Source organism: Nanorana parkeri, unplaced genomic scaffold (genome assembly GCF_000935625.1).
Source record: "Nanorana parkeri isolate BGI_ZX_2015 unplaced genomic scaffold, ASM93562v1 scaffold326, whole genome shotgun sequence".
Lineage (NCBI taxonomy): Eukaryota > Metazoa > Chordata > Amphibia > Anura > Dicroglossidae > Nanorana > Nanorana parkeri.
In genome coordinates this window covers 1,129,349-1,156,408 of record NW_017306594.1, presented here as the reverse complement: position 1 = coordinate 1,156,408, position 27,060 = coordinate 1,129,349, and the positions used below count along the sequence as shown (strand labels likewise).

At 38.3% G+C, this 27,060-nt stretch overlaps 1 protein-coding gene across 1 annotated transcript in view; it reads left to right on the top strand.

Moving 5' to 3' along the window:
• GCM2 (glial cells missing homolog 2) overlaps positions 1–11,847 on the top strand; it is a 12,716-nt gene extending 869 nt beyond the window's left edge. Inside the window, exons 2-5 of the mRNA XM_018558211.1 lie at positions 7,239–7,491; positions 8,380–8,492; positions 9,283–9,408; positions 10,999–11,847. Of these exons, the coding sequence (XP_018413713.1) occupies positions 7,239–7,491; positions 8,380–8,492; positions 9,283–9,408; positions 10,999–11,847 (1,341 nt within the window). The remainder of the gene's footprint in view (positions 1–7,238; positions 7,492–8,379; positions 8,493–9,282; positions 9,409–10,998) is intronic.
• Positions 11,848–27,060: the final 15,213 nt, after the last annotated feature.

Below are 27,060 nucleotides of genomic sequence, written 5' to 3'. Positions count from 1 at the left end.
TATAAAGCAATGAGGAAAAACTATTTGCATATTCTATTTGATGGATCCGACAAATAATCTATATTGCCAACCAACGTAATAACACCGTCTGCAGGCAAAACTAACTACATAAAAGCAACACACGTTCATACTGATAAAGACTGTGTAGGAAACTGATGTCTAAACACTTAATAAAAATACATATAAATGCGTTCAAAGTAAAATCGAATATTTTTAGTGCTCAGTGTGATTTTTATTGTGATAACATGAGGTCCAATAAAAGGTTGCGGTGGGGGGTAATTCAATTTGTAATTAACACCAATTAGATATGTGAGCTATACATTACATTATTGGCTATGCATTAAAATGAAACGATGATAAATTGAACAATTTTAGGTCAGAAAAAAATAGCTTCCATCGGTACATGGTTAAATCACAGAGTGTGTGTAAAAGGAACATGGACCAATTAGTCAGACTGGAATGGGATGACAGAGATCCAGTTGTTGGTGTGATGGAGAACACAGCAGAGCCCCTGGCAATGGCACACAGACACTGCTATTCTCTATGGGATCGCCTTGTCTGCTGCAAATACAATTCACATGTTGCGGTTATCTAATGGAGCTCACATCCCTACAACATCTGATCTTAAAAAAATAAAGCTAACCAAATCCATATTTTCTAAGGTTAATCACTAAAACGTAACTGCCTATTCTTATATCTTATTCAATAGGTATGAGTGCCGTTTAGGCGCCTCTAGTAGAAATGTAGACTGATTGCTATGGGATTCATGTATTATAGTCATAGTTGCTAATTAAGGAGAGTGAATGTTCACCTTGCAAAGTGAACGCTAGTAAATCAGATCAATCTGCGTTCCCTTTAAAACCTCAACCATGTGCTAGCTAGAAAAAATATTATTTTCTAAACAGGGTTATTCACAAAGGGGTGAAGAGTTTGGAGAAGGCAGGAGAAGTGAACAATCTAGCTGATTTGGAAAAATTCTCCAATTCAGCTCACGTTCCAGTTCAGCGATGTTGTCCTAGATTGTTCACTTCTAATTGCCTTCCCCAAACTCTTCACCCTTTTGTGAATAACCCTGTAAGTGTTTTATTCCATAATCCCACATATGCATCACATATAGCAGATATTATAATGTGGAGCTGATTTACTAAGTAAGCATTTCACTTTGCAGACTGAACGTTTATTTAGCTTTGTAGAGCTTCGTTAACAATGGTTCGGATGATTGCAGTGAACACAGATTCACCTTATTTATTAAGCTAGGTGACTATTCGCTTTTGCAAAGTAAAGACTCAACTTACAAAGTTGTACATGCTCCACAGTTTGATAAATCGATCCCATGTTATTTGTTCACTTCAAAAAACCCATTGAGTTCAGGCTGAATTAAAAATAGATATATTTCTCACAGGACAAAGTACATTAAATTCTTATTAAATGATGTAGGGATATTACAGCTATCTACCATTGCGCCTGATGTACTAAAGCAGCAGATACTACTCCCAGAGGTTAGTGGATAGAGTAAGGCTGTTTTAACTTTATGAATCTATATAGCAGTGATTATAATAGGGAGCTGATTTACCAAAGGAGAAACATTAGTAAATCAGCTCCACATTCTAATCACTGCTATATATGACGCTGTCACATTATAATCACTACTATAACAACCATTTATAAACAGTTTAGGCTTATATATACATACCATTTCCCATCTAGGCATCCTGAAGCTTATTTTTATGTAGCAAAAACCAAATAATACCCTAAAGGAGTACTTTTCACATTCACTTCAGCTCTAGAAGAAATAGGACTTCTGTTTGTCAGAAAATGCAAGTTACTAAACTGGCTTCTGTTCCTCAATAATATCTAAGTCATTAACACAAACACTTATGCAGATTGGCAAAGTTGGAGAAAAGTCACAAACCTCTATGCAGTTAGGTCACTGGCTACAAGGAATAAAGCTAAAGAATCAGAATAACAGCCAGGCAAGCAGCATTTTCAGAAGACAATTGCAATTGCATGCTCTAGATTTCTTTTCAGATGATTTAGTGGACATAAATAATCACTGGGGAGATATATATCTCTAGAAATGTTACTGAGCAATTAAAGGGTACTCATAAATCGGAAACATTGTAATAGAGATGATATATTGCAATTATTTGTTACTGTGTAGCGCTGTGTCGGACGATTGTACTTGTATCAAACAATGACAAGCAGCATGGAGTATAGTAGATGGCTATGTACCTACCTACCTACTACACCGGGCGATAATCATTAACATTGCTGATCGGTAAGAAGAAGAAATCTAGTTTCTGCCATTTATAGTGATCTTGGTCCATTCTTCACCTATGTGACCACTTATTTTAGTATTTTCCAAGAATTCTGAAGTCTCCTACCATAAAATATCTGTTAATGGTGATGACCCGGACAAGGACAGTGACATGTCACAGGGAGCATTCGTCACATACATCTCTCAGCTTCCCAAACTTGTTATTTTTACCCTGAAATGTCATAAACACATTTCTTTTCGGTTCAGTTACAGGGAACTATTTAGACGCCGCATACTATTATGAAACTGCCATTACTGAAACAGGGTAGAGATGTGAAAATGAAGGATGTGATTTAGAAGGTGGAGAGGAAAACAATTGCTTTTATTTTCTTATGTACTAATGAGTAATGGTGGAAAAATGATACAAGAGAAATATAGCAGTAATTGGGACTGACAAGAAGACCGACAAGGCTGCAAAAGTATTGTACTATTCAGCGTGGGGTCAGATCGCATTCATATATTGCTACCATTTCTATCAATATCATATATTGCTACCTTTTCTATTAATGTTAAAAACCTAGTACACCTGTATATAATATTATGTAATAATAATAATAATAATAATCATATTCATAAGAAGAATTATAACTATTATTATTATTATTATTATTAATAATTGTGTCTTGTACCACTTTACACATTTGCTGGTATTTAATAACATATAAAACAATACATAACATGAATTGGTATTATTACTATTAGTAGTATTAGAGTCTTGTAGCACTTTACACATTTGATGGTATTTAATAACATATAACACAATACATCACATGAATTGTTATTATTACCATTAGTAGTATTATTACCATTAGTCTTGTACCACTTTACACATTTGATGGTCTTTAATAACATATAACACAATACATCACATGAATTGGTATTATTACTATTAGTAGTATTAGTGTCTTGTACCACTTTACACATTTGATGGTCTTTAATAACATATAACACAATACATCACATTAATTGGTATTATTACTATTAGTAGTGTTAGTGTCTTGTACCACTTTACACATTGTAGTTGACATGTAGCGCCAACTTCATGTACAAGTTGAGGACACACAGAGCCTTTATTGCTCAGTAGGGTATAATTCTCAGCGAAGTACAATGGGGTACATTTACTAGTGAGTTATAGCCTTACCACTTAACTAAGTGAACCGTCTCTACTGAAAACATAATAAACACAGTCTATTGAAAGCCAAAGAAAAAGGATACAACCATTGTGAAGAGTACAGTTCCTGTAGCAATTGGTCATTTAAAAAAAAGTTTTTGTCTACTGTCTACTAGAGTAGTTAAAATGATAATATGATTGATTTGCTAAGACTGTATATAACTGGTTTTATTTAAATGATATTAGTAAATAAATGCATTATCTGATGCTTGTACGTATTGCTTAGGTTAGGCTGGTAGTTATTACAGTGGAGGGGATTAGATAACAAGATAAATCATTACACAGCCCATAGGCACTGAGTAGCAGTGTATTAGCTGCACGTTAATCCGGTCTGCACACAGAAGTCCATGCAGGCAAACATCTTAATGGCAGATTACAATAGGGAATGTGTCATCACTTACTGGAGTGTTTTTCTCTGTAATGAGACTGTAAGACTAGAACAAACACTCGCACACGCCTCTAATACACTGCAATAGGCAGTGTATTACACTGTTGGCACTGCTTGCTTTGCATTGGTGATATAGCTATGGAACACATTCAGCAGCTATAAATGTACAGTTATAAATGTATGGCTTTTCAAGGTCTCCTATTTGCTTGTATTTAAAGTGAAACTTAACTTAGGAGTTAAACTTAAAAATGCATTCAAGTACCTTACCTGTTAACAAAAATGTATCTTATTTGTGTATCACTCAGCTGTAGATCCTCAAATCATCTCTGAATTGGTGCTGACCCTGTCCTTCCTTCTGGAGGGTGGCTACTTTTGTTCTCCATGGTCACTGTGTGTGTTGTAAAGTGGCCACCACTCCAAGCTCACTCCTGTAATGAACTACAATCTGAATACAAATTAGTAAAATAAATGTGACATTATAGTCCATCATGGGAGCGAGCTTGGAGCGGTGGCTACTTTACAACACACACAGAGACCATGGGGAACATAAGTAACCACCCTCCTGAAGGAAGGACAGTGTCAGCACCAATTCAGAGATGATTTGAGGATCTACAGTTGAGCGATACACAAATAAGATACATTTTTGTTAACAGGTAAGGTACTTGAATGCATTTTTACGATTTATCTCCTGAGCTTAGTGTCACTTTAACTTCATCTGTATATTCTTATTGGTCTAAATTATTGATATATCAGACATGGCATATTTAAATCTCAGGGGAGTTTTGCAACATTTTAGTATTGTGTTATTCATAAGACATCATTCTGTAGCTGTATGTATAATCCCCATTGCATGAACATTGTTTTTTAGTGAATCTTTCCTGGATTAAGTAACTGACACTTACTTAGTTTATTGATCTAGTGGGTTTCTCTGACAGAGAATTTCATTCATGCAGGTTCTGACTCAATGCCTGGTTAATTAAACATATCTATACCCAAAAACAAAATGTAATATATTGCAGCTTTTCAATCCTTAAAGAACTCCAGGCAGACATTTAATTAACCCTTGCAGTGGGGCTACCCTGCACTGCAAGGGTTAACTGCTTGTTTTGATACTCATTTGATCCTCTGAGCCGGCCGGCTTATAGACAGGTCCCTGGAGCTTTTCTCCCCCTACGCTGCAGCGGTCTAGGAATCCTCCAGTCATCACATCCAATACAGTGTATAGGATGTGAAAAGACAGAGGAACATACCATTGCTGCAGTGGAGGAAGAGAAAGGCTGGAGGGAGCACTTCCGGCTCTGAGGATCGGGCAAGTATAATTTTTTTTTACCCTAGGCAAAAATGAGCAGTTAACCCATGCAGTGCTGGGGCAGCCCCACTGCAAAGGTCAATACAGTTTCTGCCGGGAGTTCTTCTTTAAATGTGGTGGCTGCATTAGTTTGCTTTTTTTTAAGGCTTTTTTTCCTTTATATTCACCTGGTGATCCAGTCAGTAACACACTTCCTGTCTCTATGGAGGAGCAATGGAGCCAGTCTTGGGCAACAGCATTGTCAACCAGTAGAGAGACTAGTGTTACATATGTTAGCAAATTTATATTGACCTGATTAACAAATTAATTCTTAACTGCAGCCAACACTTTTCAAGCAGTTACTGCAACAGTTTTTTTCCATTTTGGAATAAAGATTCTACATAATTGAATACAATCTGACCATTATGAGCACCCCTGTCAGTGTTAAATGTTTTGTCTCAACCCCCTGACTGCTAATTTTGCTGGACAGCTTGATTTGCTAAAGAAAGTTAAGAAATAACAGACTGGCCAGATCCAGGTCTGAATTTCCCACAAGGCCAACAAGGCCAGCCCTCGGGGTGGCAGGGAGTAGAGGGGTGGCAGGGTTGTGGAATTCCTATCTCCTGACGTCAGGGAAATGCAGTTTCCGGGGGCCGGGGGAGTCGTTTTTTTCTACATGTAGCCCTGCTTTGGGCAAGCAGGACTAAATGTACAGCTGTACATGTAAAGTTACCACTCGTTTCGTTCTGCCCCCGCCGGCTACCTCTCTCCTCGCTGGCTGCCTCTCCCTGGAGATGGAGATCCTCTCCTCAGGATGGAGAGTGGGGGGCAGAGCAGAGAATGTCTGTTCTCCACTCTACTCCATGTGAACACTGAGTTGGGAGAGCTGCACTCGCAGCCTTCCCATTTCAGCTGTCACAGGAGAGCTAGCACAGTGCTGTGCTCAAACTCCTATTTTGGAGGTGACAGATTCAATAAATTTCAGTGAAAAAAATAAATAAATGAAAATGAGGAAAAAAATAACAAAATTGATTAAAAAATAAATAAGAAGAAATAATAATTAAAGAAACAAAGTTAAAAATAATAAAGAAAACATTTTAAAAATTCAAAACAACCCTGCAGCTCACCCACCATCTGGTTGCCATTCTCCATTGGGGGGTGGTGGGTAGGGGGGCTCATTGAGGAACCTGGCCAAGGGGCAGCAGACAGGGTAAATCCGACCCTTGTCGGATCACCACGTTTTGGCGACAAATACACTTCAACCATACAGTCCATATGACAAGTACTCCTGGTACATCGGATTCCTTGTGTGAAGAACTTTAACTGTCCCTTATCAAGTATTTTTGTATAAAAAGTATGTTAATTAGGTTTTATGTGTTCTTTAACGTGTTCATAAAAAAAAAAAGATATTTGCTATAGTCTATGCAAACTGAGAAAATTTAAGATGCCATTGTGCTTTGGGTTCAAAACAGAAAATATAGAAAGTGATAGAAAATAGTTTATTTATTGGATGCAAATAAATCAAACTCACCTGTAAAAAAATCTCACCACATGTTTATATGATACAAATCATATTGTTACTGTGTTGTGTTGTATTGTTATAGCTCTGTCAGCTGCAGGTTTTTGATTTTTTTGAGTTTATACAAGTGTACTGTAATCATAAGGGTTATCTCAAATGATGTTTCATTTTTACTAGAGAAATTGACAAAAAATTAAACACCATACAGTAAATTATATTACATTATTAATTATTATTATTAATATACATTACAGTGTAGCATCTAGAAACTAGGATTTTATCATGTTGGGATAAGGGACGTGGGAGCCTGTGGTCATAGATACTGTGTATGGAGAATCCTCCAATATCTTGTATTCATCTTTGGAATCCTCCATATGTACAAAAAAATATATGTACAACCCTTTAGATGCCTGTTGATGGGGTGGTAGAATCAAAACAACCTTCCAGCCATGTGATCTGGTATAGTTATGTTCCCTGTAGTTTTTGGACTTGTCCTACTTCTTATATGTTATGACACTGAACAGTCAATAAAAATAGTTAATTTTGACATGACAGGATCTGAAGCAGTTCGATAATTTCCAGGAGTGGACAGATGGCTACTTTCGATATATATACAGCGGTGAGGATAAAAATGCTCAGCGTCATCTCAGTGGATGGGCCATGAGAAATACCAACAACCATAATTGTCAGATCTTGAAGAAGTCTTGCTTGGGTGTGGTGGTGTGCAGCCGAAATTGTACAATGCCTGATGGTGGCAAACTACAGCTCAGGCCAGCAATCTGTGACAAGGCACGACAGAAACAACAAAGTAAGTGAGAATTTATTGCCACCAACAGAAATATTTTTTAACTTTCTATCTATTTTCTACTTTCTATCTATCTATCTATCTATCTATCTATCTATCTATCTATCTATCTATCTATCTATCTATCTATCTATCTATCTATCTATCTATCTATCATACGTGAACAAACCTTGAAACACATTTCTCATATAACATTTTTTTAAACATTACACAAGCCATCATATGTCAAACACATATCAAAATCAAACTTTACTTGGAAGCATATAAATATAATACATACATTTACACATACTGCATACAACTCAGTACCCCACACACTAAAGTTCTGCGGTAAAAGGATATAGAATATGTTTAAGAATAGCTCTCCTAAATCCTAGTCATTACAATCAGAATACACATAACTTTCTCTTAGATTATAAAGCTGGTTGTATATAGTAGACAATCTGTGGATACCAAATGCTCATACCATCGAATGATGACATAAGCACATAGACATGTCCTCATATGTCCTATGAGGATAAGGCTCTTAAATATAACACCCTAGTACTAATTTTCACTTAGGGGAATAGCAGAAATAATCCATCCCGATTTATAAGCTTTTCCATTACGATGAGCTTGCCAGACGTACTGTACCTGATGAGAATTTTAGGAACCTCTAGATACTGTAATTGTCTTTGAGAATAAAAACTGACTATTTGTGTTGAGACATTTCAAATACAATAAAAATAACAAAACCAAAGAAAGAATAACTGGATTCAAAACAGTCAACATAATTGAAAACAGTAATGCACAAAAACGGGATTTGTAATTTGGCTAGAACACACCTTTTATCTCTATGTATATACGTAAGAAAGAGCAATTTCTTAATTTCTGATTTTTTTTAACTTACAGAAAAGTTGTGTAGTAACTGCAATGCAGCTCTGGAGTTAATCCCTTGCCGAGGTCACAGTGGTTATCCAGTCACTAACTTCTGGCGTCTAGATGGAAAAGCTATATTTTTTCAGGTACTTATGCTATGTAATGATGTATTGATTACACCAATAGAAGCACCCTTATGGCGTTCCTGTTAGTTAGACATTATACTGTGAATATTGTAAACATCCTTTAAATGTATGGCAGGTGTTAATGAGATATTCTGAGGCTTGGATTTATATTTTAAATGAGTGACCAACGTTTAACTACTGTTATGCTGAGCCTTTTCTAGTGTCTTCTTTCCCTGTATGATAAATTCAGGCCCATATAGTAACACTATATACTACGTTTAGTTGAATTGTCTATGTAGCCAGTACCAACAGAGTGTTGTTGTGGGAAGCACTAGAAGCATCCTTTTGGTGTGTCTGTTAGTTAAACATTACACTGTAAATATTGCAAACATCCTTTAAATATATGGTAGGTGTTAATGAGATATTCTGAGGCTTGGATTTATATTTTAAATGGGTGTCCAACATTTAACAACTCTTATGATGAGCCTTTTCTAGTGTGTTCTTTCCCTGTATGATAAATTGAGGCCCATATAATAACAGTATAAACTACGGTTAGTTGAATTGTCTATGTAGCCTGTACCAACAGAGTGTTGTTGTGGGAAGCACTTTTCCATTGCATCTTTAACATTTTTACCTGCTGATAGTGTCAGTTATGACAGATCAGGAAGAATGCAGAAGAACAAATCCTTGAAAACCAAACACAAGGGCTAATCAGTCAAGCAAGGCATAGCAAGAATTGGGTTTACTAGTGGCACTAATAACCTTAAGTGATTCTTTTTAAATATATCACTTCTGTTTTATCCATTTTTAGGCAAAGGGAGTTCATGATCATCCAAGACCAGAAAGTAAATCGGAGACAGAAGCTCGAAGAAGTGCTGTGAAAAGACACATGTCATCCTCCCACTTGTCCCAGAAAAAGAAGCTTCTGGAATCCGAGGTGAGAACAGAGAGCCATCTCTATAATGTAAATGAACTACCCCAGAGCAGTGGGACTGTAGCTTCGCTTTTCAATTATCAATATAAGAAGATAATATTTATCATGATGACAATTATAGCTCAATATTCAGTATTATGATAAACTTTATTGAACATCTGATTAAGACATGACATATTGCATCTGGGTTGTTGCCGCTAATATAAATGTATTACTCTAGAATTTAAAAAAAATTAGGGTTAAACATACTACAACAAATAAACACATTATCAAACTCTTTAAAATGTCTAGCTTTTTTAAAATTAACATCACCCACCAGTTTTGGATGAAGGTATCTGAAAGAAATAAATATAAATGTAAAGTATGTCTAAGTTCTTCAATTGCCACCATCGGATATGGTTCAAGTTAACCCAATCCATCTTTATGGTGTAGGTTAACTCAATACTATTGGGCTGTGGTTGCTGAAATAAAGCATGGCTTGCAATATTGCCCCCATGCTCCATTACCAGGCTCTACCTTTCTGAAGTTCCTGTGTTGCTTACGTCTAGCACCAGTCTCAACTGACTAGATATGGAGTTAAAGAAGTTTATTTCAATATTTCCTCAAAGCATAACTGTCTATATAATGACGGCATGACAATCTGGTGTTTTTTGGCCCGCATACATCCTTCTTTGCAGCCCTTGGCCTGTTTAACAATTTAAAGGAACCCTTATCTGATGGAGACATGGAGGCTACCCTTGTTTCTTCTCTCTAAGCATATGCTAGTTTTCCTTTTACCACTTTTATACTCTTGCTTCAATAAACTATGGCAAATTTACTAAAGGAGTTAAAAATATTTACTCAACCAATGTGTGAATATTTACTTGCATATGCTTTTCACATGTTTGGATAATTGAAGTGAATATATACACAATTTTTTTTGAGGGAAGATTCTGAGCTCCTTTTAATGGATCAGCCCATTTGTGTTCCTTACTTAGAACAAATAAGCAGATATGGATTCCTGCCTTTACAAATATACATACTGGTTCCAGATCAGTAACTCAAACCTTACTGAACCCAAATGGTAAGTATGCTAGGCAGAAAACCATCATATTCAGAAGTTGATTGGCAATGGTTCCCCTATGTCTTTCTCAGAAAAGGTCAGCTTAAAACTGAATAAGATCCCAAGATGTTTTAAGGTTCATAACACAATACGTAAATAACCAGCGTGCTGTAATGTTTTTTTGGAATTAAGTGATTATCGCCCTCAGATGACCTAAGGCGGCACTTCTGAATTTATTCTATACTGGTGAACCAGGGTTTTTTTTTTATAGTAAATCACTCCCACTGTTTGTCTGGTGCTCATTCTACAGTATCAGTGTGTCTTAGGTCGGTAAATTAATGTTTAAAATTTGGCAATAAATAGTATTAGAAATATATCATGAATGGAAATTGAACATACAAAGCAATTAATAATTATGTTTATATATACGGTAGTCTGCATTGCAGGAAATGCACCTTGCTATCTGAAAAATAATAATGCATTTCATGTAATATTTTATTTATTATTATTATAATAATAATAATCATTAACATGAGTATAATCATTTTCAGGTGGGAAGATACAATGATAGTGGCGGACATTTCTCCAACATCCATCCTATATCTTGTTTAGATGGACCAGAGCGTTTCAGTCTTGTACCAGATGGAAGCTTTCCTCTTGCACCTCAACACTACCCCTCATTTCAGAACACAGACCCCTTCAAACATAAATATGGCACAGTAGGTTATCAAGGTGAATATTGCTCTGAGAGAAAAAACATGCCAAGAACACCATGTGGTTATGATTTCTATGTCCCTGGATACATGACCCCAAATTCATACCCTCCACTATACAAGGAACCCATGGGAAGTCTGCCAGACACTGACCGAGTTCAGTTTAATGGACCACAAACCAATCTTGGCATGCTGAACCCCCATGAAAGGAGTTTTGATGGAACTGGTAAACATCACGGATGGATGCAGATATTTGCCAAACCTGGATATGGTGAGAGAAGTGACTATGGCCAGATTCAAACAAATACCGGTCATTCTTACTACAATCCCGATCACCAATGTAGGTATGCAAGATCACCATCTCCAGCTCTACAGACTGTTATAACAACTACTACCAAAGTTTCCTACCAGGCCTACAAACCTCCAGCAGTGAAGTATACTGACAATGTGTGTGACGTCAAGGCTTTGCAAAACTATACACATTTACAAGACAACTTAGCGGAAGGAGTCTATCCTGAGGGGAAAGCCCAAGATGACATCAGTGTAATCAAGACAGCATTAGGCTACCAAGAGCAGAATTCTACAAAGTCTGAAAGATTGGACAACCTGGACTTTTACAAATATGGTCAATGTATGAGTAATGGCTTCCCTGGACAGCCCTATAGATATGAGAATGCAGAATGCTGAAAAATGAAAATTGTATACTAGTATATCTTGTGTTCCAGTGAGTTAAGTCTGAAAAGTTCCCGCACAAAAGTAATTTAAGACACTACATACTCATAATAACTAGTTCAGAACAAACTGTTGTGAAGTCACATTTTACAAAGGCCCTGTGCAAAACATTGATATGCGAACTCAAGTGTTAACAAGGTAGTCCAGGCTGCAGTGAAAAAAAAATCCAGTAATGTATTAATTTAAAAAATCATTATATGTATATTAAAATGTTGTTATTATAACTGCTTGAACTTCTTGTCATTCTCCCACAATCTCCTGAACAAAAAAAAAATCACATAGTGGGAGGTCTACTTACAGTGAACCAATGAGGCACTATTGCACTATTTAATGCTGGCGATCCAATATTACCAGGCATTGGAGGCTGGGGGGTAAGGTATACTGAGGACCTCATCATTGTGATGATGTCCATTCGTCAGCTAATCAGCAAGTAGGTGACACAGCTACCAAAGTTAATGCTAGTGTCTCCCTGCACACTATGCAAAAGTAAAAATGCTTTGGAAAATAAACCTATACAGTGAAAGCATATGTGAACCTGAAATACAAAATTGAAGTATTTGACACCCTTCTAACCTAGGCCTAAGGAAGAAAAAATTTCAGATCAAGGTAGGGTGCTCATTATTAAATGGCACTATTCAGTTTCAAAATATGCAGAATACTATCATTTAAACCATTTGAGGCATACACAGAATGTGTCACTAAACATATCTCTGGCTGTCACAAGAAATAAGAGGTGGTCATCTAAAGTTGGCCAAACACTGTTAGAATTTTGACAAAATCACAGGAATTGGCCAACATTCTAACAGTAGGTGGCCCTACCGGCTCAACAAGAGTTGACTCAATCTGGACAAAAATTGTCAGCCAAACAGCTGCAGTCACTGTTTGGGTACTCTGACAGTGGCAGGTGCTGGCTCTCAGAATACAATATCCCAGGAAGAAGAAGGGTGGTTTCTATACTGTCAGCCATTTTAAGGTACTAGAGCCTTACCAAAAGCTGGGTACATGACATTATTTATTGTGGTAACATTCTTCCATATGTTATTCTAGTGCAGATTTCATGGCATGTTTCTATACGTTTCTATTGTCACAAAAGGTCTATCCAGACAGTACAAGACTTTATTACGTGAAGTTTTTTGTCACCTTTCCATATGTGTCTGAATTGGGCTGGCCATAAATTGCACATGTGAAACCACCTGATATGATGCTCATAGTATTAAATGGGTCATTTATATGTACATCTTGAGTGTAAAAATGGATGCTTCCAATATTGGAAGTTGTCCTTGTCACTGACTGAGATTTTCCAACATAGTGAGACCTGGCTGATGCTTCCACCCCCTTATTAAGAAAAGGGAAGGGTGTATAATGCGTGCATCACTTCAATCCATCAGTCAAGTTATGCAAGTGGCGGGTCCTGGTTCAATAAAAGTATATGTATACACCAACTAAATGATATTTCATTTGCTTAATTACTGTGTATCATAAACCATTTTTTTGTTACTAAAGTACTTGTTTTCACATTCTTTTCATCCTTGGATGCATCACAGTGGACACTATATAACAGGAAGTGCCCATAGAAGGATCTTTATGGCAGGTTTACCAGTTATTACTTTAAAAAAGCTGCAGATTTGAAATTATTATAAATAACTTTTGAAATTACATCAGCATGGTAAAGGTTATAGGAGATTTTAGTGGCAGAGTTTACATATACTTTAGGCATAGACAGATGTCTACCCGCATGTCATTCTAGGGAGATGCCTATCTATGGTCATCATTACTCTTTTTTAAAATGTGGGCTTAAATAAGCTTTATTGATATGTGCAGAGCAATTCCACAACCACTACTGTTGTGTAGGTATAATCAACCATAAGTATAATGTGCAGCATCAATTACAGCTACAACAAATTAACAGTGACACATAGACAATAGTAAAAGAATACCAAACATATGAAGTGTAGTCTAGGAATACTCCACAGGAAAAGTCAAACAATAATTACGTGGAATTACGTGTCAATTTTTTAATGATTTTCTTCATTGTGGTTCTGTGCTAGTACATGAATGATATACTAAATGTCATATAGTAGACTATAAAACACAAACATGGTGAATAATGGATACATTTCAAGCATTATTCTAATTCTTGTACATAGTAACCCTGTAAATAATTAAATTGCTATATACTGAATGTATTTGTATGTTTTTGTATATCATCTTTGCTAATAAAAAATAAATGTATCAACATTTGAGTTGTTTTATATTTCCTTGCATAAGTATTAGATTTTCTGGATATACAGTATGCAGCATATATCTGTCACAACTTTTTATAGAAAATTCAACCTTAAGAATCTTTAATCATTGGCATTAATAAACCATGTTAACATTGTAATAACATATACATGAAACAATACAAATGAGAACTCCAGAAAATAGCTTAGAATACAAAGGAGTGATAGGCAGATGATCTGTGGGAAACCTAGCAGCATGCACTGTATTGTAGAGAAGTGAGTAGTGAACGGAGATGTTCAGTCAAAATTCCTTCTAAGATCACAAATCTTGCTGAAATCATTAATCACTGATATTAGTCATTACCGGTCATGTTTTGCTATTATTGTACAGCCGATAGTTCTAACACACTTACTACCTTAAGATCTTCATATAGTAAATCTGTTACAATCCTTGACAATTTATTCCAATCATGTGATGGAAGAACGCACATAAATAAGGTACCAGCAGTGAAAAAAAAGTTGATATATGTAATAGGGGATCAGCTGATAACGTTTGTATGTAGTATTCCCTAGTCCATCAATATCCTCATAGATAAAGTGTCATCCTCACAATTTTGACCACAGTGTGTTTATGGGTGTGGCAGGGACATAAATTACACTGTGAACTCCTTTAGGGACATACTCTGATGTCAAAGGTTCCAATAAACATTAAATATAGGAAATAACAAGGGCGGTGATCATGGGTTTTGTGAAAGTAGATTCTTCACTAATTAGTTAATTGTATATTGAAAAGCTTGAAGCTGCATTGATTTAAATATTTTTTCTAAAAAAAATCATATGTTTAATTATGCAGATGTTTAATTATATGGATGAAAAAAATCTAACTTTTTATCACAACCTGTTACCTTAACTTAATGCATGGAAAAACAACTGTGCTGCCACAGAGCCTGTTTGATCTTTGCCCTTGATATGTTCTCCTGATCCACCTCCTGTTTGATGCTAGTTAGGACAGTCTCTAGCTAGATACTCCCTGCCTCTCACTCTACTGCTCAATTTAGTTTCTCTTTTTAAGCAAAGACAGGGTTTAGGGAAGTCCTTAGGAAAGTCATTGTCTTGATACACTTCAAAAGTATGAAAAACCTCCCTTGTTTTGCACTTATCTGAAGTAAAACTATGGAAAATTCAACTTCTGTGTCATACTGAAGGGTTAAGATGCATGTGGTTTCTGCCAAGTGAGCAAGTGGCAATACTGTCCGTACAGACTGGATCTAATGTGATATGCCATTGAATGTATCAGCATAACTAGGCTATCTGGAAGCCTGAATTTTTGCATGTGGCTGGTTCTTTGAGGTAGATCTCTCTGTATCTGCTTCACAGGGAATTAGCCAGGGGAATGTCACCTCCCACACACACACATACACACTTATCATGAGCACTCTCACAAGATCCAAAACTTGCTGTTGTGCTAGAAACATCCTAAACAGGTGGGCAGATTTTGCTTCAGTTTCCTTTATGAGGAGACAGAATTAGGGATTGGGATAGGAAGGAGGTTTCTGGAAGACTAGGTAGTTAAAATCTGTGCTTTGACCACACAAGGCTATGGACTCGCTAAAAATTAAGAAATGAGTGTCGCTCAATCCAGGAGGACTAAGAAGCAGGACCTGTGACAAAAATGGCTAGAAGACTGTAGGAAAACGTATTAGCTATTCAAGCTTCAAGACATAGGGATGGGGAGGTGGACATGTTTACTGCAGATAGCTAAAATTCTGCTCATGAATCCTCATGGATCAAAAACATTCCCATACGCTTACATAGTTGGGTATTTAAAACAGCCTTCCTCACAGAGTGTCATGCATTTTCATAGTTTAGGTGAACCAGCCAACCGCGCCATGAAAATGCATGATGCTGATCCAGGGCGGGCTGAATCCAGGACTTCCCCCAGCATTCAGAAGAGGACAGAAGACCACCTCCAACGAGAACCGCTCCACCTCCCACATTCTGCCATGCTGCCACAGCTGCACTAGTGTGAAGATTATAAAGTAGGATTCTGATGTGAAGGGCAGCTCCTGTTGTGAAGGGGGGACTCTGATGGTAAGGGGGCTTCTGATGTGAAGGAGGAACTCTGATGTAAAAGGGTGTGACTTTTGATGGGGAGGTGGAACACTACATATTTTTTTTTTATATGTACCTCCATAAAATCCATATGAGACCCTTATCTATGATAAGGGTCTGGTGTATATTTTGGGGGAAGAACACACATCATTTTTTTATCAAGTTTTTTTCCATTTTAGAATGGAGTGCCTTGAGATATTTTTAAAGAGTGGCATGACTAAAAAAAGGTCGAGAAAAGTTGATTTAAAACGCATCACAATGCTTCACTGATTATTTGTTGATTTCTAAATAGGTAGCTTTGGGTATTAGAATGCTTCATTATATATAATGGAATTCATTTTGTTATTAATAATGTATCTACAGTACATGGCAGGGAAGTGTGCATTGCAAGCTTGCACTAGCTGTCATGATGAATTGTTTTTATTTTTATGTATCCTATTAGCTGCCCGGGCCCATGCTTCTTCCTCCTATGTTTAGTATGTATTGACAAACATCCAGAATCATATAATCCGAGGAAATATCAGGGGGGGAAAACTTTCAGCACTTGCACTTTAGAACAGTGCAGGAAATTTGTCAGCCATGACTAACAAGTGGGATCAAGTCACAGGTTGTGTTTGGAAAGAAATTGTGGTTTATGTTTCATTGGCATCTACATGCCATTTTGAAAGCCATCCAGTACCTGTAAAAATGTGCTTTCATCTGTGATCCTCCATATAAACACTATAGCTGGATTGGTTAGTCAGGTGTAAAATCTGCATTCATCACAGACTCAGTGTGCAAACACAGCCCGACTCAGCTGAGTTCACTGCAATTTTCTCAGAACTCTGGTCTAGAGAAAAGCTGATTTAAAGTGTATGCAAATTAAAAACTTTTTATATTAGTTTTAGATATAATTAGGACAGGATAAAGGGGGCCTCAAATGCAGCCCCTAAAATTTCCAGGGATGACACATCATAGTCTATTTTAATTTCATGCTATGAAAAGCATGGGAGTGCATACATACTACAGAAGATGGTTAGAGACAAGGGGCATGCTACAAGACAGGGGTGGGCAACTCCAGCCCTCCAGCTGTTGTGGCACTACAAGTTCCATGAGGCATGCAAGATTGACAGTTACAGGCATGACTCCCCGAGGCAGAGGCATGTTTGGATTTGTAGTTAAAGCACAGCTGAAGGTCTGGTGTTGCCCACCCCTGCTACAAGAGATCATCTGAGACTGGAGGCTACAGGAGATGGTCAAATAACATGCTATTTAAGTTGTTGGAGACTGAGGACATGCTGCAGGAGATTGTAATAGAGTGGAGATACATTACATAAGACTTCTAGAGATCACTACAAATTAATTTACAAATAATCTCTGCTACATTTGTGCTCCCTACAGCCCCTTCAGAAATACCTGTCCACAATGTATATGTCTCTCAGCAAAATCTATTATAATTGATCAGGCAATATATAATACCAAAAAAGAGAACAGAAAAGAGAAAAGAAGGGAATACACCAAACCATCTGACTACTTTAATCAGCTGAGTAGACACCTAGCTGTCAACAATGGCCACACAACACGTGCCAGAGGACCACATGCTGCCCCTAGGCTGCAGGTAGGTGGGGGGGATTCACCCCTCTATTTGTCCTCGTGACCATTGTCACTGAAAAAGAAAGTGAGACTAAATTCAAAATTTTTGAGTTGTCATGAGGCAAGGGAAAATCTCACAAGAAGGACAAATGTTCTAGTAACAATTATCTAAAATGGTAATTCCCCTAACTTTCTTCCTGTTGTATCTGTAAGGAGGGAAGCAAAGGTATATCTTCCCAGCAGGACACAAACAGCAGAAAAAAAATAAAAAATTATATAAAGGTTTTAACCCTTCTCTATTCTATCTACAACAAAAATAAAACAGACATTTTAACCTGTGATCCCTGAGCAACTGACTTTGGTGGTAGATCTTACAGCCTAAACATTGAGAGTTTATATCTTTAGCTGGGTGGGATGCCAGCCAGAGCATCACAGGTTGCTAGCTCTTAGTTTAGCACTATCATGAATTTCTAGGAGATGCATTTGTTCTTCAGTTTCCAGATATAGAAAGAAGACTTGAGTGATTTTTTTCATTCTGTGTTTAACCGCTTACCAATACAAATGTCATCTGGATTCAAAATAATGGCAAATCATAAAGTAAAGTCCCGAAATGCAGGCCACCGTGTGGCCAACCTTGCTGAGTATACATGAGAATGAATAGTGATATCCTCTGTCCATGATAAATTATCCCTATAGTGTAGCCTTTAATTATACTTTTTTCCACTGTCTATTTTATTCTTTCTGTGACAAAAACCTAAAATAATGACGTTGATGAGGGGCTGTCATGGATAGTTGAATGGAGCTTCTGTAAACGCTCAGAAGTCATTGAAAGCCTGTTGCCCCCTTAAAAAACTCAAACAAATTGAATTTCTACTTTACCATTGACTGCATTTTACCAAAATAGTGAAACTTCACCAAAATCTCCTGATTTCACCTAAATTTGGGGGACATAAAAACTCTTAATTGTACTTATCCCTAGTGCTGACTAAAGGGCTACCATTGGCTGCCCAACACTGGTTGTTCCCCCATATCTTCAGTTAGCATTAGCATTTAGGAAAACCAGTGAAATGCAGAGATCACAGAAAAGTGGACCAAGTTCACTTTGTCATTACCTATGGTTTTTAAAGCCTTAGAATGAGTTCTAAATCTCTTTTTTTACTATAGAGAGTGGAAAACACAAACATAGAGCAGCCCTAAAGTATCAGTGCTGTGCACTTAGAATGAACTCTTATGTCATTTTTGTGTGGAGTCTCGTCTCTGGACTTCCTGTCTTGCTTTCTTCTAATAGCTGAGTAACAGCTAGCAATTAGCTATACTGAAAAATGCTTTACTAATAAATAAAGTTTCCTTCCACTGATGTTGGCTTATTGGTACAAAGCATCTTCAGGCGGTTCTGTAACTTGTCAGCCATGATGTAAAACCTTCTGTCAAAAGTTTGTGGAAAGAAGATGTTCCAGGTCTGTCTACTTACTACTAGCTTACTGACAAAGGAGACTGTTGGGCTAGGCAAACCCAATTTTGTGGAAGCAATTGTACCTTCAGGCAGTAGATCAATTCCTGGCAAAGTGATTATATGTCTTGCTTATTTACAAATAATCAGAAAATTATAGTAGAATGTTTTTCTCCTTTCTATTGATCTACAATGAACACGTGGAAATGCCATAGCAATCAATGAAAGCAGTAACCTGTTCCTAATTGTACGGAACGTTATTTCGGAGGACTAACAGAAAACAAGCCTTTCAAGCAGAAAGCTTTTTGATGGTTGCCATTAATTGAAAATGATTGGCCTGCAGGGATATGTGTTAGCAAGATGAACTGCGTTTTGTCTGGTCAGAGAAATCTTGTGAATACCACAACAACTTTAAAATACTTTGAGCTATTGTAAAGATGTCTGGTGCATTAGTTCCTGCCAGCCGCTTGACAAGCTAATTTGTCATACACGGCAAAACCAAAAATATGCACAGCTTTGCGCTAATGACGGCTTTTGTTCATGTGGAGAGACAAGAGAAAGAGATACCTATAATTACTCACTTTTCAGTCCATACATGTAACAGCAACTAGAAGTAAAGGTCAATAGGGAAACTAGTTTTGACAACATAAAGCACAGAATATGACTGAATTATGTTTTTTAAATAATATCAAAAGCATTTTGTGACATATCAATGTACACCATTTGTAGGAAAGTCTGTAATTGTATCACGTAAGCAGCTGTAAATCAAAGTAAATATGCTCAAGTTAACATACAGCAAGAGCAGTGACTAACTGTGACTGAGTATGGACTCAAAAGCTTTAGTTAAAGGGGATGTCCACCCAAAAAATTAGTTTCATTATAGGTGTTAGACTGGTGAGCTGAGACATCCCCTAGCTTCTTATATCAAATGGTCTGAATACCAGACGCTGGAAGTTGGGCTTTGCAGTCTGATATTTAGACATGTAAGCTTAAGCCAGCAAAATATTTATTTCGATTTGTTTTGGATTTTTTGTTATTTAGTTTTTTTCGGGATTTAGGTTCAATAGTCAATTCGTTTTGGGATTCGGACGAATACAAAATTTTCGCTAATTTCGGACATGTTAAATTATATTTACGAACTTAACATTAAAAAAAAGTGACATTTTTCTTTTTAACTTTTGACAGTACACAGAAACAATAATAAAAAAAGAATAGCGTGTGCCCAGCCTTAATTCATACCAGGTCTGAAAAAAAAGAAAAAAGTGTGGGGTGCCCCTTTAAATTGCTTACCGGACCCTTGATCCGAGCAGCAGCCTGGCAGAGCAGGAAAGGGAGGGGGACAAGCGTGCACTTCCCCTCCTGCACCATACCAGGTCACATGCCCTCAACATGGGGAGGGTGCTTTGCCAAGGGGGGACCCCTGGCAAAGCACCTTGTCTCCATGTCGATGAGGACAAGGGCCTCTTCCCTACAACCCTGGCTTGGTGGTTGTGGGAGTCTGCAGGCAGGGGGACCTAACTGAATCTGGGTGCCCCTTTCTTAAAGAGGGCACCGAGATGTGGTCCCTCCCCTGTAAATAAGTAAGCGGTAGATGTTACCCCTACTCATTCATCAAATACAGTACAATTGTAAATAAACACACAGCACCGTAAAAAAGTACTTTATTTAGAAAAAAAAAACGAAAAACAACAACAGACAACAAAAGTCTTTTATTAAAAAAAAAATGTCCATCTATGTAATCTCAAGGTCAGTCAGTTAGTCCAGCATGTAGATCAATGTAAATCATGATGGACGATGGCGGCCGACTTGCCAAAAGAAAAAATACCTGACGCCATGAATCAATTGCACTCCTGACTGCTCAGTCCAAAAACAACTGGTTGGTGCTGTGGTGACCAGCGGATGGCGCCGTGACAATCACAAAGTAAAGATGGGACACTGGCACTCCAAATAGTGAATAGTGCGGCTTTTATTGACATAAATGCAGCATATCACATAAATGCATTGTTTTGGGGTCACACAGGATCCCCTTCTTCAGGCCAGACATGTGATGACTGCGTGACCCTGAAACATTGCATTTATGTGATATGCTGCATTTACGTCAATAAAAGACGCACTATTCACTATTTAGAGTGCCGGTGCCCCATCTTTAGCCTTTATGAAAGGGGGACACGCAAATTCCTACAAGCCCCCCTGCCCGCCAGACCCCCACAACCACTGGGCCAGGGTTGTTGGGATGAGGCCCTTGTCCTCATCGACATGGGGACAAGGTGCTTTGCAAAGTACCCTCCTCATGTTGAGGGCATGTGGCCTGGTATGGTGCTGCTCAGATTAAGGGTCTGGTCCAATGCCAAAAAAAAAAAAGCATGAGGTCCCCCCTAAAATTTTTACCAGACCTATAGAGTCTGGCATGAATTGGGGAGGGGACTCCACGCTTTGTTGCTCAATGGCTCTGGTTAGGCAGCTCACATATATCAGGGTCCTCACAGGAGAATCTAGGAATTTATTTAAAAAGGGAAGCGATATACTCGAAGGCTGTGGCTAAGTGGACTTCACCTACTGAAATATGGGAGCCATTATGTGTTGGAAATTACTGAGAGGATCCAAACACCAACATTTGTTGTTTATTATGCATTTATTTATTTATTACAGGTATTTATATAGCATCGACAATTTACGCACCACTTTTCACAGTGCGCATTCACATCAGTCCCAACCCTCAAAGAGCTTACAATCTAAGGTCCCCATCTTGCAGACATACAGGGCCAAATAACCTTTCAGCATGTCTTTTTTAGAATAGCAATTCTTGTTACTGGATTGTTTGGTACATGGTGTTTGACTATACCTTTGAAGGGTTTTATATACTATCAGGTTTTTTTTATGTCTGGTTTGAGTGCTGTACATTTAAAGTATAAAGTATCATTTTGTCTCATTAAGGAATTTTTCCTTCACTTCCTGTCCTGTAGACAAGAAAAGAGAGAATATCTTTCCAATGTGAGAGAAATCCTCCCTTAGGGCCTGTGCACAACTGAGCAATGCTATTCACCACTAGAAAAAATAATTGCTTTGAGGAGCTGATGCATAAGAACCTTGGAACTTGCTGCAGTTCTTAATGGTGGCCGGATCTACTCTGATGGCCAACATGCCCTCAATCCTCTGATTCCTGAAAGGAGGCGTTACGGTTGAGCTGGCTGCCTCAGCACCTTTTTAAAGAGTTTTTAAACCACGGCATCCAGTCCTGGGTGCAGGCACCACTCGCAGCCAGCACCTGAGCCATATAATTGCTGACTACATTGGGTCCATGTAATGCGGACACTCTTAGATGTGAGGACCTCATGGACTATTGGGTATCCAGGCTGGACCCCTTCACTGGGGTCATGTTTACAGCACAATCACATTGATAGATTAATTGAAGATATGTCCAAACCCATCTTTGCTGCCTCCTACCTACATGTTGCAGTCTCAACATAGAGAAAAGTCTGGCAATGTACCTGTATGCTTTTAGTACATGCACTGCATATCAATCCTCTAAGAGAAGCATACTTGCACCTAGGTGTCTACTCTACAAGACTTGCTAAAAGTTGCATTCCTTTTATAAAATCATATATCATGAGTCTTCCTTAACCTTTGTTTTATTTAAAATAATTCTGCCACTCTGATCTTATCCCAAATAAATAACATAGAAATCTAAAGGTTTTCAAAGAAGTGTTATGATAATTCATCCTTACATCCTAGCCTTAAAAGACAGCAAAGAAAAAGAAGACATTCCCAGTAACAGGCTCATTGAATGTATGAGGGCAGTTGCAAAACACACATCCCAACGAGTTCTTATTCTAGATGCATCAAAGCAGAGTGATAGGACAAATTGGGGACTTAAATTACAGGAATCTATGAGAGCAGTGATAGCTTGCACAATGCAGTGAATATACGTACATGAGGGCAGAATTAGTAAACAAGTTAAGCTCTAAGGATAAAGACGGATGTATTTTGTCATGCACTCAAAAAATTTAACTAGTTAGAGATTTTGTTGGATCTAAGTATAAAAGAACACAATGCACTTACACACAAACACCTGCTAAAGCACACATTGTATTGTTTCATAAAACATCTAACAATGTAAAACATGGCAGCCAGGTGGGAGCTAAAACCAGAATGTGCCCTATTTGTGTTCTGCTAGAATGCAAAAGATAACTTTATATACAAACTAAAATGTTCTGACACATTCACTACATTGAATCTCAAATTGATTATCATTACTACTAATTCTGTTATTTTCATTTTGGTCAGGTAACCTCAGGACTTTATTGGGACTTTCATCACTGATGTGGACCTAAAGTGAAAACTTTATTTTTTAGTTTTTGGATAGAGTGGTGAGGGTTTAGAACCCTTTCTGACAGAGTGTCCGGTCTGATCGTGTTGGTGACTTATGGTGGGTTCGAACTGGCTTCTCCGTCACACCCCCATCATGTTTTTATTTGCTCTTTGAGTTACCATTCCCATTAGGGATTACATTTATGGTCTCAGTTTGTTTTCAGGTCTTAGGAGTGAGGGAAAATCCAAATTTTTAGGTTGTCAGCAGAACAGAAATAGAAGGGATATATTGTATACCAATGGGGTTCCAGTGGCAAATGTCTAAGAGGGCATTGTCCTCCCTTTGGAGAACATTCCCTCACTTTGGAGAGATTTGCTCTCATTTCTCATTTTGTACAGGAAAGGATGTGAAGCGAAATCTCTGCAGTGTGAAACTGTTGACAGAAAAATAACCTGACAGGAGTTTTAACCATTTCCTGCTCCAAAATGAGAAAAAACAAAATGCTTTTGGCTTTAGATACTTTTTAAAGGTGTACAATCTTTCCTGAGACTTTGGATTCCCTATAATGCCGTATGAAAGCAAGTAAATCTTAAAATACAACGTTTTATTAATTATGTAAAATGGACTTGGGACCCCTGGAGCCCCATATTTTTCATATTTAATATGTAAACAGAAATGTAATCTGCTGATCAAAAAAAACCCCAGAAAAATATCCATAATACCTTAGACTTAGTAGTTGAATAACTCCCATCTGTTGTATGGGCTTGATATACCCAGAATTTTTGATTTAATAAATCCTCATTTATGAAAATAATGTGCCAAATGGTGTTACCCATATGGCACGTGGTCCTCAAGAACATACTAAAAACTTGTAACTCTAATGTCTTTATTCAACCTCAAATACTATGTAACTATGTATTTACGTTGCCACAAGGATATAGGCCACTAAATGGAAGAAGTGTAAGTCTTAATACACAATAATCTCCATCCAGAAATGTCATATGGCCATGGTGCAACAATCAATGGAATGTCTGTGAACATGGCAGAGCCTCCAGAATCAGTCTGCCGGGAAGTGCTCACAATATTTTTTAAATTGGCACAATCAGTACATTCAGTAACAACAATTTGGGGGTCTGTTTTAGATTTTTGGCCAATATTCACATTATTTAAATGTAGTACTTATTGAATATTTGCTCACTTTAAAGAAGATGTACCACCACAAGAATCCTTCATGAATCTCCCAGGGGACCAGGTGCATGTAGCACTTGGTCCCATTTTGATCTGTAGCCTCATTGTGCACTAAAAGCTAATATCTATTTATGTCTGCGTTGTCCTGTGGGTCTACACTAGTCTGAAGCCCAATTTATGAGGGGGGGGGGAATGTGGGGTCCCCCCTAAAATTCCAGAGTAGACCCTTGATCCGAGCACAGGCCTGGCAGGGCAGAAAGGGGGGGACAGATGAGCGAGTGTCCCTCTCCCTGCCATACAAGGTCACATGCCCTCGGTCGCCCCTGGAAAAGCACCTTGTCCCCATGTTGATGAGGATAAGGGCCGCTTCCTCACAAGCCTTGGGGCTTTGGTTGTGGGGGTGCAGGAGGGGGGCTTATTAACATCAGGGTACCCCTTTAATAAAGGGGCACCCTGATGCATGCCCCCCCTTGTGAATGAGTAAGGGGTACTTAAAAAACACAACAATGGCTTTTGACAAGTTCTTTATTGTTAAAAAAAGAGACCCAAAAATGGATCCACCGATGTAATCCAAAGGTCAATCGCGATGTGCAGCATTGTCCACCACGACCCGGTGAAATATAATACAATTGGGCAGATTCCACCCAACTGTTTATTATTGGCCGGCACCTGCCAGAGTCTTCTAGCAGGTCCCGGGCAGGTCATGGCCGGCTCTGCCCCATTGTTGTTGTTTAATGACAGATCAGCATCCCCAGTTCATTTGGGGACGCTGATCTGTCATTACAACTGGGCGGAGCGAGCCTTGAGATCACAGCTGGCTCCGCCCAGCTGTCATTTCCGTTGAGAATGGTCGGCCCTCCAGCTGACCTTTCTCCATGCTTCAGCTGTCACTTCGGCTCAGCTGAGCTGAAGCATATATATTTGGCTCGGCTGAGCCACTTGGCTGCCTTCGGCTGCTGTACAGGCTATTGTGAATAGCCCATACAGCAGCTCTTCGATTCGACTGAACCGAAGGGCTCAGGCGGCCGAAGCGAGCTGAAGGATCAGCCAAAGCTACGGCTGGATCCTTTGGCTCTTTAGTGAATAACCCCCTAAATGATTTATGAATGTGGCCATACTCTCTGCTGATACCACTGCTTGTGGAAGAGAGTTCCAAAATGTAACTGCTCTAACTGAAAAGAAGCCCCTACACCCTTTGTGGTTAAATCTTTTCTTTACCATTTTTAGGTGGTGCCCTCTAGTCTTTGTTAGGGAGTTTACAGTAAAAAGTTTGTTGATCCACAACTATGATAGGTCCAGAATCTGAAGTCAATTGCCTAACATTCTGCAAGGTATTAGCAATGATAATAAAAAAAATAGCAATAGTAAGAATAATCATTATCATCATCATCATATTGCAGTTTATATTTAAAGGAGAACTATGAGGTGAGTGAAAATCACTCATACTCATAGTTCGAGCCGACGTGTGACAATTAAACTGTCACACGTCCGCTCAATAGATCAGGAAGTGAGCGAACACATACCGTCGCTCGCTCACTTCTCAATCATCTCCCTACAGAGAGCAGTGACTGTCAGTCACCCCTCCCCACAGGGATTCCCCCCCTCCCCGCTCCGATCCTCCAGCGCTGGCTGGAGGAACGGACGGGGAAGGGGGCGGGCACAGCTGGCTCTGCCTCTAGATAGGCAGAGCCAGCTGTCACTCACGCAGCTGGGTGGATCTTGACAGTAATTTCGGGACCTGTCCCAGCTGCGGCGGTCTCAGTATACCGCGAGCTGTAGCTTGCGATATACTGAGATTTTTGTCACGGGAGTCACAGAGTTTATATCCTCCCGTAACCCATAAGAGAACTATGGGAAAAAACACTTACCCCATAGTTCTCTTTTAACCGATGTACATTTGCTAATGGAGTTCTTCTGTAGGAGATCAATAACTAACTAGACAGTCGATTAAGAAGCACCTCTTTTGATAACAAATAAAAAACGTATTCATCCTATTATTGTATTTGTTTAAATTTAGGATGAAAATTATGCTTTTGCACTGAGGGTTTGTGCTTGCAGCAGCCCACAACACTCACATAAGCCAGACATTCTAATATTTACTAGAATCACCAGCTAGCCAGTCTTGGAGTAAATGAGACAGACAGATAACTGGCTATATGACTCTAGTGCCCATTCCCATGTTTTCTTAACATCAATAGTATCTATTGTTATGAAGGTAACATCTGGGCAACTTTGTGGGAACTATGCTTGCCACATTAACTGCACAAATGTGGTTAACAAAGCAGAACAAAATGCCTGCTCAAAATATGATTAAT